The 13,127-nt window shown below is 38.1% G+C and overlaps 1 protein-coding gene across 8 annotated transcripts in view; it reads right to left on the bottom strand.

Annotated features, from left to right (window-relative positions):
* RUFY2 (RUN and FYVE domain containing 2) overlaps positions 1-13,127 on the bottom strand; it is a 29,262-nt gene that overhangs the window by 975 nt on the left and 15,160 nt on the right. For 2 of the 8 annotated variants that reach the window (XM_035137448.3, XM_035137449.3), the window contains exons 13-18: positions 11,016-11,135; positions 8,695-8,824; positions 7,520-7,614; positions 5,684-5,732; positions 4,126-4,203; positions 294-3,496 (exon numbers count right to left, since the gene is read on the bottom strand). In XM_035137448.3, the coding sequence (XP_034993339.3) occupies positions 3,353-3,496; positions 4,126-4,203; positions 5,684-5,732; positions 7,520-7,614; positions 8,695-8,824; positions 11,016-11,135 (616 nt within the window). In that variant the 3' untranslated portion in view covers positions 294-3,352. Of the gene's footprint in view, positions 1-293; positions 3,497-4,125; positions 4,204-4,355; positions 4,426-5,683; positions 5,733-7,519; positions 7,615-8,694; positions 8,825-11,015; positions 11,136-11,346; positions 12,498-13,127 lie in introns of those variants that run through there. The other 6 variants (XR_015949981.1, XR_015949982.1, XM_088669515.1 and 3 more) reach the window with 6 other exon arrangements.

Consider the following 13,127-nt stretch of genomic DNA (forward strand, 5'->3'; position numbering starts at 1 on the left):
AAACCGAAAATTTGTAAACTGAGGTGTTCATAAACCGAGGTTCCACTGTATAGATGTTCACCCTAAATCAGCTGCGGGGAACCTTTGGTAGTCCAGCAAAATCTGTGGCCTTCCAGAAGTTTGTGGACTCCCAAATGCCATCAGCCGCAGCCAACATGGCCAGTGATTAATGCAAATGTATACATAGGTCCTTATGATTAACTGACAATTATTCTAGGTATACTAGCTGCCTCAGAGTAACAGTAGTTACACACAAGATAAATAATGAACTCAGTTTTTATTCCAAACCCTGCTGAAAATTTCTCAAATATTTAATTTTCCAAACCACAAGATTACAAACATTCGTATTTAAAGTTACAAAAATGTCATGTTAAAACATACAAAAGCTGTACTAGTCAATAAATTCTTGGCACACATGGACCACTGATATTGAAAGCTTGTTCTGAAATAGCTAAATCTCTAGTGGGAGGAATGATAGAAGTTTTGTTGAAAAAAGGCAAGTCTAATCTCATCTCTGTTTCTACTAGGGTGGATTAGTCTCAAGCCTCTGACCCAAACATAATGACATAAATTGAGGATGAGCAGGTTATGAAGACTTTAAAAAACCCTGTCCATTAAGATCACAGCAAGTAGTCAGTACATCACATCTGCCATACTAGTGCTAATTGGAATGGAAAAGTAACTTGTGGTGGGTACTGGGAGTTTGAAAATGGATTCGCAACGCTACTAAAATCTATGGGGTTTTGTGTGTGGAAGAAATAGTTCTAAGGTTAAAGCAAGAAAAGGCTCTTTATTATCTTAAATTTATGGTACTCATGCTATGCACTAAAATGTGTCAGTTTGGCACTGTTAGTGTATTTTTAATTTACCATTTGGTAAATTTGGACAAACACTGGAAGAAAATGAATTTCTGTCAAATAGAACAAAAAACACGGGGCATTTCTTGCCTACCCTTTTTGTGGGTGTGTTCCAGTCTTGAAATACTGTCAAATACGGTAGTTTGGAAATTAATAAAACTTTGGGGTTAGGCACAACATATTTCTCAGAATCTTATCAAATGGCCATAGGCTTTCATCTCTGAAACAGGTTAGCTAGAAGGCTGATGGAAAAGTTGCCCTTTTGAACTGAACATGTTAAATATATTCCAAGCTAACTGCAGTTTGAGTAAGTGGCTAGTTATCAGAACTTTGTAGTGTTGGGGTTCTTTTATTCTGCTCTCTGTACCTGATGGGAATTGAGAGTAGGTTTAAGGTCAACTTTGAGGAATACTAATAGTATAGGACTAAACAGGCTGCATAGGGATCCTGTACTTTAACAATTCTTATATGGCATATAAAAATTCAGCATAGAGAGCACACCACCATGGTGAAATTGACAGCATAGAGGGTACAGTTTCAGCTGCTGAATTTCCTCATATACTGCTGAAGGTACAGAAGCCGTTCCAGGGAAAGAAGATGAACAAGTACTTTCTTGTTGGGATACCTCTTCCCAGGTTAAAGCAAGTAAAAGCTTCCTGATGATCTTACATTTGTGGTACTCAAGTGTTGAAGAAACAAAAAATGCCCCCTTTGCAGCTCAACAAGGCTGCTTGCTGTCACTGCCACCACCATTTCCTCTTTTTAGGCTTAGTTTTGTGCAGGGGTCTATCTTGAAGATGAAAGAAAAATATCAAACGAAGGGTGAATTTAATATTTTTCCTCTATTCCAGCTGTACCAGATGTACATATCAAATGAAATAGCACAAATCATCCCATCCAGGGCTTGTATTGATGTCTTTTATTACATTTAGCACACAGGTTTGCTAGTCTAACAAGTCATTTCCTGTCTCGAAGGTTAATGAGAATAGGTGGTTTGCTGGTAAACAGAATTAGTAATTTGGCATAAGTATATAATATGCCCTTCAAGGTACAATTTCTACCTTGTGGTATGAAAAGCCTCCTTTAAGTTTCTGTGTGCATAAGTATGTGAACATACTAAGTGCAGTCACAAATTACAGTAACATGTTCAGCTAGGCTTGTTTTTAAAAGGAGTACTTAAAGCCATTTTTATTGTGTGGATATTCTTAATTCTGCTTTAATTAGGTTTTATACCTTTTAGAAAATCATCTAATGTATACAGTGTAGTGTTATCAACTGAACTTCAGCAATACAAATCTCTTAATTACTCCAATTTTTCCCACGCCCCAGCTTCAGGCAGTCTGGTGGAAATATATAGAGAACTCTTAACTTTGCTGATTTGTATTATTTTTCAGGCCATTTAGTTTTAAAAAAATCTTATTTCTGACAGAGTAAAGAAAAAAGCAGGTATCTCTCAAGTTGGCCAGTATCCTTTACCTACTCTTCCACAGAGTATTTATTTAATACATTTTATAATTGCTGTTCTACAGTATGCCATGGGAATAACAAAAGAACTTCTTACTGAAATCCTTAACAGGTTTTATCACACCTAAACCTCAAAACAGAGGTTAGGATGAAAGCACTACACACATTCCATGATGCCCCTCAGGATATTCTTTCCGCTCCTCCTGGTCTGCCTTCTGCTAGTTCCTCTTCAAAAGCTCTGCGCGCAATATGCAAGTCAGGTAGTTTCTCTCAGACAAAGTACTTAAAGACCTGCCTGACAAAGTTCTTTCAGGAAGTCCAGTGATGCAAAAAACCTGCTTGCCTTCTCAGTCTTCTAGCTAAGCTACCACGTGCATATTGAAACTGCTGCACTAACAAGGCTAGAAACTTAAATCTTACATCTAGGGATAATGTCCAAGAAAGCCAATTTATGTCACCAGAAATATATGAAGTAGCTGCATTTACTTATATGTAATCTTCCCAATTCTGCATTTAAATGCCTTTTGTGGGGAGGGCTAGGAAACATACAAAGATGCACAAGATACTGAACTTCAACTCACAACCCTTAAAAGCCCTGACCAGCTCCTCTGATTTCTAAGCTACAGTGTCCCCTGCTAACCTGTTCCCAAACTAAACCTTTTACAAATAATCCGAAACTGCAAACTCTGCACTTGGTCCTGGAATGGTCCATCTGCATGATAAAATGGCAAATGCTGGGAATACAAAACATTCTGCCTATATCCTTTACGCTGAACAATAAAGTGTGTTGCACAAGCAGATGCATTTGTAAAATCAGGCATATCAATTGCTGCATTAGCAGAACCTCACATAATATGACATGCTGCCACTGCAGGAATATCACAATGGCACAAAGATTTAAGATTGGCTGTTTAGATTTTGACAATACAAAAGCATTGGCCAGCGCTTGCAGGAGTTTATACTGTAACATTACAGCTCTTACCACTGTAGTGAAGGAACATTTTATAAATCTTCTGTACTGTATATGACTCTTATGGCACACTGGAAGAACACCTCTGTATGAGCAGTGCATGGCAGGAATCGCAAACCCTTACAGGCTTTGGCGAAGATGGCAAAGGCAGTTCGTTGTCGGAGCAGGCATTACAGAAAATGTCACCACAGTTTCTACAGTGATGCTAAATCAAGACGGGTAGGGGTGGGGGGTGGGGAAAAGAAACCCGAAGGAGATTTTGAAATCAACAGTTTATGAATTAAATAGAGGGTAATCAGCTACAATTAAACATTTACATACATCTATATATTTCTCCCTCTCTCCCACACCCCCTAGAAGCTAAATTTCACATTTTATGTGAGGAGGGATCACGTCAGCCAGTGACTTTGTCATTGTGAATGGAAAATAAGCAAGTTTAATGGTTACCTGAACATTCTATTATTGGATCAGAGTTTGTGCTATTTGTTGCAATATTTGTAAAAACAAAAAGGATTTAGTTTGAACCAAATGATCTGTGGGTTTAACTATGAAAATATTAGTAGTATTTTTTTTAACGGTGATTGATGAGGTTTAGTGCACATGCATAAATTAACAAAAAAAAAATTCCTTCCAGTAGCACCTTAGAGACCAACTAAGTTTGGTCTCTAAGGTGCTACTGGAAGGAATTTTTTTATTTTGTTTCAACTACGTCAGATCCACACGACTACCTACCTGTAACTATGCATAAATAAAAATGTGAATATTAAGCATTGGTAAAATACAGAACTACTTGTTAGTGGATGGAAGCCAATGAATCTTTTCATGCATTCTCACCTTCCTTCTGGAAAGCGAAAACTCCTTTTCACATAATTTGCAGTGTGTAGCTTCTTTGTCCTTTAGCCAGACCTGTCCCTGGTGGGGAGAAAAAATGTTTTCTGAATACAACAGGTACACATACATACAATTTATCTAATCATAAATGGCAGTTGCCATTCAGATATACAAAAGGACAACATTCCTCAGGATAGTACAAGAGACAACTCATGTTAGTTCCAACTCCTTACCCAGCCTACCATCAAGAAATCTCTCACATCAATGCATCTGTGGCCAACGCCCTGCACATTAGAGAGGATCCTAAGGAGCACAGTAGGACACACAGTTTAAGGCACTGAGCAGGATACAATAGAACATGCAACACTGTATGGAAAGATGGGTATGGGTGGATAAGCCGTCTTTCAGGCAACTTGTCTGCCCTTGTAGATCTTGCTGTCGTGGAACCCCCAAAGGACAGAGTTTGAAGCCTACCACTCCTAACAGTGCAATCCTATGCATGACTACTCAGAAATAAGTCCTACTATTTTCAGGTTAATGGGTACAGCATCATAGCCAAGCAGAAAATTAAGCACAAGTGATTATCAAGATCACAAGCTAAGATAACGTTAGAACAGAATAAAACTAGAATTTGGGAGCCTCCCCACAATATTCTTGAAACATGAGTTTGTGATTCTTCCTGTCTCTTAAAACTGAAAGTCGCTAAAAAGTCTAAAGAGGGGTGTCCCCAAGCCTGGAGATGTCAGCATAATACAGGAATTTTGTTGTAAACGGTAGGTGTAATCTATGGTGGATAAATTCTGGCATGTGACCTTAAGGCACTGTAGCTGTTGAACCAGTGAATGACCCACCGTAGTTCTGCTAGGACACTGGGCCTTTATCAAGAGGCTTGCTACTCTGTTAGTAGTGGTGAAAGTGAAAATACTGACTGCTAGAGGCTGAAGGGGGGTCTGACTATTGGCCTGTGGCTTTCCAAAATATGTGAGAGTCTAAGGCTGTGGGTTACTGAGAAGGAGGAAGTCTGTAACACTATCATTCTTATGGTCTCAAATTAAGCCCATCTTTCAGATTCAAGAGCTGATATTGATATGAGAAAATAAAATAGTGGACTCCACTTAGACTACTTGTCTTCAACTGATCAGGGTCACAGCCTGATCCAAGCTGGGTCACAACAGGCACACTACCACCAGATTAAGAAGTGGGTCCCCAAATGCATGTTTGAGTTAGAAGAGGGTCCTGGGTCTGAAAAAGTTGACCTGACTTAGACTATTAAATACTGACATGTATTTTGTTGATACATGATATATGTTGAATGATGTAGAGTTACATTCTAATCTACTGGTTAAAACCACAAAAGTTTATAGCTAGGAAATGAAGCACACCGACAGAATAGACAGGCCCCATGAAACTATAAATACTAATGGTTAATGGTTAAAATTTACATGATAACTTGAGAGATTAACTACCCCTTAGCTTATAGATTGAAGTATATAATACAGAATGTCTGAAATGAATAGAAGAATTTGTCTGGATGCCCCTCCCCGCCTTCCAATTTACTAACCTGCAATGTTTTATTTGCTTCTTTTATATCTTCTATCTTAAGCTTTGATCTAAAAAGAAGATATGTGAATAATAGTGTGAATAATTAAATGTACTTGTTTTCAGAAAAAAACATGACTGGATTGAAGGAAGTGTATAGAAGTCCACATTTTCTTCAGCCCAACATGTATCTGTAGACATATACTCATTCAACACAAACACCTTGCCTTTCTTCCCATTTTCTCCAACTTCCTTCGCTTCTGCCTCCATGCACCTCACTGTGAGGAAGATGTGCTCAAGAGGGTAGGAAAAACTTACAGAAGGCCTTCATTTACAAGACAACTTATGTTTCATTGGTACCCAATTTTCACACCTGGACCTCAAAAAACATTTATAAAAAGTAAGTCATGTTCATTTCACATACCCCTATCCAGACACAAGACTCGTGTGGGATCTATACCTGTGCTGGAGAATGAAATACACAATCCCTTATAAACCCTGCATGTTTTTGATTTGTAGATGAGAAAGAGAGGAAACTTCCAATGAGGCAGAGCCTTTGCAGCAATTGGATTTGATTTTATCTCCCTGAAATAGTCTAGAGTTGCTGTTCTTTGGTGGCCTTTCCAAGAGGCAAAGAAATCCCCTCTGTAAGAAACCTTGGCACTTACTACCGTGTTTCTCATATTATAAGACACGTCTTATATTTATTTTTTCCTCAAAAAAACACACTATGGCTTATTTTCAAGGGATGTCTTATTTTTTTCCTCCTCCTCCTGCCGCGGCCGGCATTGCTGCTGTGCCTATCACTATGTCTTATTTTCGGGGTATGGCTTATATTCCTTGAATGCTTAAAAATCCTGCTATGGCTTATTTTATGGGCATGTCTTAAAATATGAGAAACAGGGTAGCTAATGAAGGTCAAAGCCTTCGCTGGATGATAAGAACTTCTGTTAACTGGTAAGAAAGGTTTTGTTTGGTGGCTTAGCCGTTGGTAAAGTAGTAATCTGGCAACAATGTGAAACAATGGCTTGTTTACGAGACACTGATGAAACAGAATATCCTTACAAGTGGAAAAAGGAGAAAACCTACACTGGGGTTGAGGAACTTGTGATCCTCCAGATGTTATTGGACTTCCAACTCCCATCACACCCCAGCTAGTATGGCCAATAGTCAGGAATGATGGAAGCAGTGGTACATCTGGATGGCCACAGGTTTCCCAACTCTGACTCCAGCACAAATCTATTTAAAAAAGCCCAGGAAGTACATCAGTCAAATGGTTATATTTGTTAGGCAGGATAGCTCAGTTGGTTAGAGCATGGTGCTGATAATGCAAAGGTTGCATTGCAGGGGGTTGGACTTGATGATCCTCAGGGTCCCTTCCAACTCTACAATTCTCTTCTCAGGCAACTGACCAAGGGAAAGGAGCCACTGGATTCTGCTAGCTGAGACTTAAAATGCTTTGTAGTGTTGAAGCTGCTACAAAACTTAAAGTACAGTGGTACCTCTACTTACGAATTTAATGCGTTCCAAACGTACATTCATAAGTAAAAAAAAAATTGTAAGTCAAATCCCATAGGAATGCATTGGGAGAAAAAATTCGTAAGTCGAAGCAACCCTATCTAAAAAATCGTAAGTAGAAAAAATCCTATCTAAACCGCATCCAAGATGGCGGACGGAGCTCCATTTGTAAGTAGAAAAATTCATAAGTAGAGTTATTTGTAAGTAGAGGTACCACTGTACTTAAATAATTTCAAAGCCTTAAGTAGCTGGGCTGGAGGGATTTTAAGGTGAAACATATGCACAAGAACCAGGCTTTGTTTTCATCAGTTGTGTGCAAGAAAAGAATAAGACAAATTACTCGCTAAGTTTGCCAGCCAGTTCTTGGAGAGCTTCTTCTTGATCATGGCATAGATTTTTTAACTGCTTGTTTTTTTCTTGTAATTTTAGGAACTCCTGAAAGAGAAAGAAAACATTAACACTGTTAATAGCTTCTCAGAAGAGTTATAAAACATTTCTATTTGGGCTGGCTTTTAAAACTGGAATTAATTACATCAGGGATGGGCAACGTGTGGCATTTTAGTTGTTGTTGGGCTCCCAGCTCCCATCAGCTCCAACCACTATAGCCCAAAGACAGGGATTACAGTTATTTTATTTTAAGGGTGCTGAGATACAGTTAAGGAAGCTGAGCTACACAGGAATCATGCTCCTATTGTCATACACTCTTGTCCAAGATTAGGGGGAAACGGTCCAGTCAGTTTGTAGCAGAAACAGGCTGAATACACTGTGCTGATTGCTGGTGTTTGTAACATTACAAACTCACTCATCCTACTGCCGGAGCAGTGTTGCAACACTTTTTAAACTTGGTTTTATGTAGTGGTAGGAATGCAAAAATTAATGTTTAAATTAAAAGGCTTTCATGCTGTGCTTGATGAGGGAGTAGGGGAGAGGCAAGGGAGTTGTCCTGAAGACTGGGAGGAGCAGGGAAGAAAACAGACACTTGGAATCGGCATTTGATTTGTTGAGAGGTACATCTGTTGAAAGCATTTGTGAAGGCAGGGGAAGTTAGGCTTGTTCTGTGTGAGAAAAGCACCATGCTGAATCCTGCTTAAAAATACATCTGTATATACCAAGTGTTCTAATGAGTATGCCTAGCAAATAGCTTAAATGAATTTTGGTTTCCCCATTCTTGAGATGCAATAGGATTTGAATTCAACGAAATACGTTTCATATGCAAGTCTCAACTGATACAATCTTAAAACCTCTTTAGTCCACTGTATATCACAATGGCTTTGGATATAACAATAGCTGAGCAAACAGGAAGTATAATTTACACTTCCTGTTCACCATGCTTCCTTGTAATTTGTGTGTATGGGATGGGTTATTTATCTCCTGTAATGATAATGATCTCTTAAAACCAACCAATAGTACTTCTGCCTCAGATTTCTGCACACTTGCATACAGCTTCATGGGGTAACAATAAAGTATAGCTTAAATAATCAGTAAAGTTTTATGAAAATTTGCTGCAGAATTTACTTTTTTAAGAGTAATGATTTGTTGGGTCTCTGTCTTCAAGGAAGATGATGTTTCTTTTTCCCTTTTAAGGTCTTCTTCCATAGTTTGTCGCCATTCTCTTTCTATTTTCAAATCTGTTTCCAGCTGGCCACTAGAAATACAGAATATAAAAAAGTAATTCAAACAATTAAACGTTTTAATTGACCTATTGCAATTGCACAACTATGAAATAATTAGTACAATGTATATAATTCAACACTGTTAACATTTTACACGTGTTAATTATAATAAAGATTTACTTATTTCCTTTTAAAATGTTTTATATTATTCTGTGTAGAAGACTTCTGCAAAAATAAGTGATAGGAAAAAATATGCAAGTTAACTATTATTTGACAACAAGGTTATGAATAAGGCAATCTTAAAATCTGATTCAAACTTCACCAAGATCCATCGATCCCTCCCTTTGGAACTAGGTTAAAAGCATTTAACAGAATTTAACAGAATGCTTTCCGAATAATGATAAGATGGCTCTGTTGTTCTTTATGATATATCTATCTATCTACTATTTGACTGGTGTTGTTGTTTTAAGGTGGTGGTATATTTTATTATATTGCAAGCAGCTTTGGGTAAAAACATCAGGATATACATTTTAAAAATAAAATAAATACATAAATCCAGCTCAAACTACCTTAAATGGGTACAGTCATACCTCGGGTTGCGTTCACTGCGGGTTGCGTATTTTCGAGTTAAGTACTCGGACCCGGAAGTGTGTACTTCCGGTTTCCACCATGCGCGCATGTGCAGAAGCATTCTGCGCGCTTTGCGCATGCGCTAAAGCCCCACTTGGGTTGAGTACTTTTCGGGGTGCAAATGGCCACCCCGGAACTGATTGTGTACTCAACCCGAGGTACCACTGTACTGTGATGGGAGAGCTGCATCTAGCACTGGAGGAGTGCACACGGTTGCTCAAGGGTCAAACTAGATAAAATGTGAAATGTGTAACTGCATTTCATGCATTGTTGTTGTTTTTAATAGCCATGATGAGCCCAATCCAGTCAGGACTACTGTGTTGCTATTGTATTACAGATATGTAAAGTGCAATTGCCTATGTCATGTACTGAGCAGTTTGGCCCCAACAATGCCCAATTGTTAGGCAAATTAGCAGATGAGCACTGCTCCCCAAATGAGAGAACACTCAGTCCTGGACTAGGCCCCGACACTCCCTCACCTTCTAGGACATTTTATTTCTGGTTTGGAGCAAGCTATGTGAACAAAATGTTTTCAATAGCAGAAAAATATTAATAGGACAGCACTTGTGAGTATGCGTATCAGGGCAACATCTCCCCAAAGTTAAACTAGTTTCCTGAGCTCAAAGCGGCAAGATGTTAAAAGCAAACCCAAAACGGTGTTCTCCTGTGCCATGTGGCAAACTTAGGGGAATTTCAAAAGGAGATTGCAATGGGGCAACAGGCTCAGCTATTCAAATAAGGCCCACTGGGCTTGCACAAACACCTTGCATGAGCCTGGTATTTGAATCCCAGCACAGAAGTTCCGCATTCTATGAAACTACTAGATCAGGCAGGTGAATTTACGATCAGCTTACTTAGTCTGTTCTTCCAACATGCAGCTCTAAAACTTCTGATCTGTAATTCATCTGGATTTAGCTTTCCACTTTAATGACATTCAAAAGGGGGAGGGGACACACGTTAGAATACAGTGGAACCTCTGTTTATGAACAGCTCGGTTTACGAATTTTCAGTTTACGAACGCCGCGGACCCATCTGGAACGGATTAATTCACTTTCCATTACTTTCAATGAGAAAGTTTGCTTCAGTTTATGAATGGTTCAGTTTATGAACAGACTTCCGGAACCAATTACACCCATGCTTCGGGTTAAGTACGCTTCAGGTTGAGTACTCCACGGACCCGTCTGGAACGCATTAATCCACTTTCCATTACTTTCAATTGGAAAGTTTGCTTCAGTTTATGAACGCTTCAGTTTAAGTACTCCGCGGACCGTCTGGAACAGATTAATCCAGTTTCCATTACTTTCAATGGGAAAGTTCGCTTCAGTTTATGAATGCTTCAGTTTAAGTACTCCGCGGACCGTCTGGAACAGATTAATCCACTTTCCATTACTTTCAATGGGAAAGTTCGCTTCAGTTTATGAATGCTTCAGTTTAAGTACTCCGCAGACCGTCTGGAACAGATTAATCCACTTTCCATTACTTTCAATGGGAAAGTTCGCTTCAGTTTATGAACAGACTTCCGGAACCAATTGTGTTCATAAACTGAGGTACCACTGTATATGCTATCTTCTCCCCCACAAATACTTTACTTACACTTGCTTTTCCTTTTGAGTAATATCTTTCTGCAGACTTTCAGATTTACTCATATAGTCTTGCTTAAATTTCTTGTCTTCACTCTCTGCCTCCATTTGAGCCTTCTCGGCTTGTTGTAATCTGGTGTAATTCAAATCAACTTTGGGTAAAACTGAAGCTAGAATTTGGGTGTAAAGGGTGAAGAAGACAAATAAAAGAAAAAAATGGGGAAATAGAAACATTTCTAAATGAAAATAAAGCTTGGGGTAAACTCACAAACTCAAATGAGAGACCCAGACAATGCCAAGAAATCCAAATTCTTTTTCTCACTACAACAATATTAAAAAATCCATACATTTATCCAATTTTTTATTTAGTATTCATGATTAACAGATGCCATCAATGCAGAGCCATACAGATTTTATTATTCATACATACAGAGCTGTGACTGTGTCTTTGTGTTTTTGCATGAATTCTTTTTAAAAAATAAAAAATTCCCAAACCCTGTAAACTATTTGTTCCTTAACTACACAAATCTATCAACACTACAAAATGGGAAAACCAGTGTACTAAATGGTCTGATATAATTCAGAACACAAAGAAGAGTATTGTAATCAAGGTGGCACAAATAGTGCCATGTTAAATCAACAGAACACACACCAAATAATGTAACTGTGTCTAATATGGTATGCATGGTGTAAATGAGAGCATGGAAATAATCTAGGTACTTGCTCCCAATACAACAGGTTTTGGGGTGGTGTCTGGATTGGGGATGGGTGTAATGTAATTTGTTTCTTGAGCTCCCATACCTGTTAAGGTGTGCTTTTGTTCATTTCAACAGAAGAGGATGTTATATCAGAAAGGCCAAATGTGGCTATAATTCACCAAGTACTATTTGTTGTGCACTCTCCATTTATTACAGTAGAGTTTGTGCAAATCTAAGTATACTATGGTAAGATATTCAAAATGGACAAAATTTCAGGCCTTAAAAAAATAGTTCTGTGTAACTCAAGAGATTGTCACTTTATTTTGCTAGCATCTGAACCATTCTGCATCTAATCTTCAAACTTCACCAAACATAGAATAAAAAGCATGCTAGCTGAAATTAAAGTAGATTTCTATTTAACATTTCAAAAGTTATAACATTGCAATTTCTTTTTTTAAAGTAAGTTAATTCCAATTGGCAACTAACAAAATACGTTGGTGAGTTCAGTGTCAGATATCTATGTTAAAACATTGATCAATTTGAATGCCAAAATTATTTTGCTACATTTAGAGCCTGATCCATAACCTATTTAAGCCAAAATACATGGGCAAATAGGCTTAAAAGCAGGGTTAAAAAAATCCTACAAATTTTACTCCATTAAACTATTTCAAGACACATGGAGGATCTTTCAAAATGATATATCTTTAACAAGCTTGTACTGATGCTGCCCTTCATTGCTGGCACATTTCACTAAGGACATTGCAATAGTCCTGGTTTGCGTTAACAATTCTTTGTCACTTCAGATGTGCAATGGATAAAAAAATTAAAGACAAATAAAGGTAATAAAATATTCAGAAACACAGAAGTTGGGATAAAGAAGAAAAGAAAAAGAAAAAGAGGAAGAAGGATGTCAATAAAAGAATATTCATGCCACTAACGTTTTAATACATATTTATGTTTTGTTTGTTTTGTTAAGTAGACTGAAAAGAAAAACAATGGCGAGACATGTCAACAGCCACATGATGAGGCTATGAATGTTAACAACACCTGAGATTCAACACTGCTCAAACAGATGCCTGTTTGTGCAGTGGGCAGCTTTTTCCTGTCCTGCCCCCTGCAGCCCTCCGTGTGCCCCAAAAATATACTCTGGAGGAGTGGAGGATCACACAAAGCAAATTTGGGGTAGGAAAGGGGGAGCTGGAAGGGGGAGAAAAGTAACTGGAAGTCCCATTGCACAAGCAGTGGATGTCACCCATTTAAAAAGATAAGTAAAGCATGTAAACATACTTCTGTGTTCATAAAGACCTACACATTACATGTCATTTTTTTAGTATACATATATATAGCCTCAAAGAGTTACTTTAGAAGCATCCATTGTCTCATGCACCATTTACAATACTTTTTCTTTTTAAAAATGACAGTATCAC

This window comes from Zootoca vivipara, chromosome 5 (genome assembly GCF_965207765.1).
Source record: "Zootoca vivipara chromosome 5, rZooViv2.hap1.1, whole genome shotgun sequence".
NCBI lineage: Eukaryota > Metazoa > Chordata > Lepidosauria > Squamata > Lacertidae > Zootoca > Zootoca vivipara.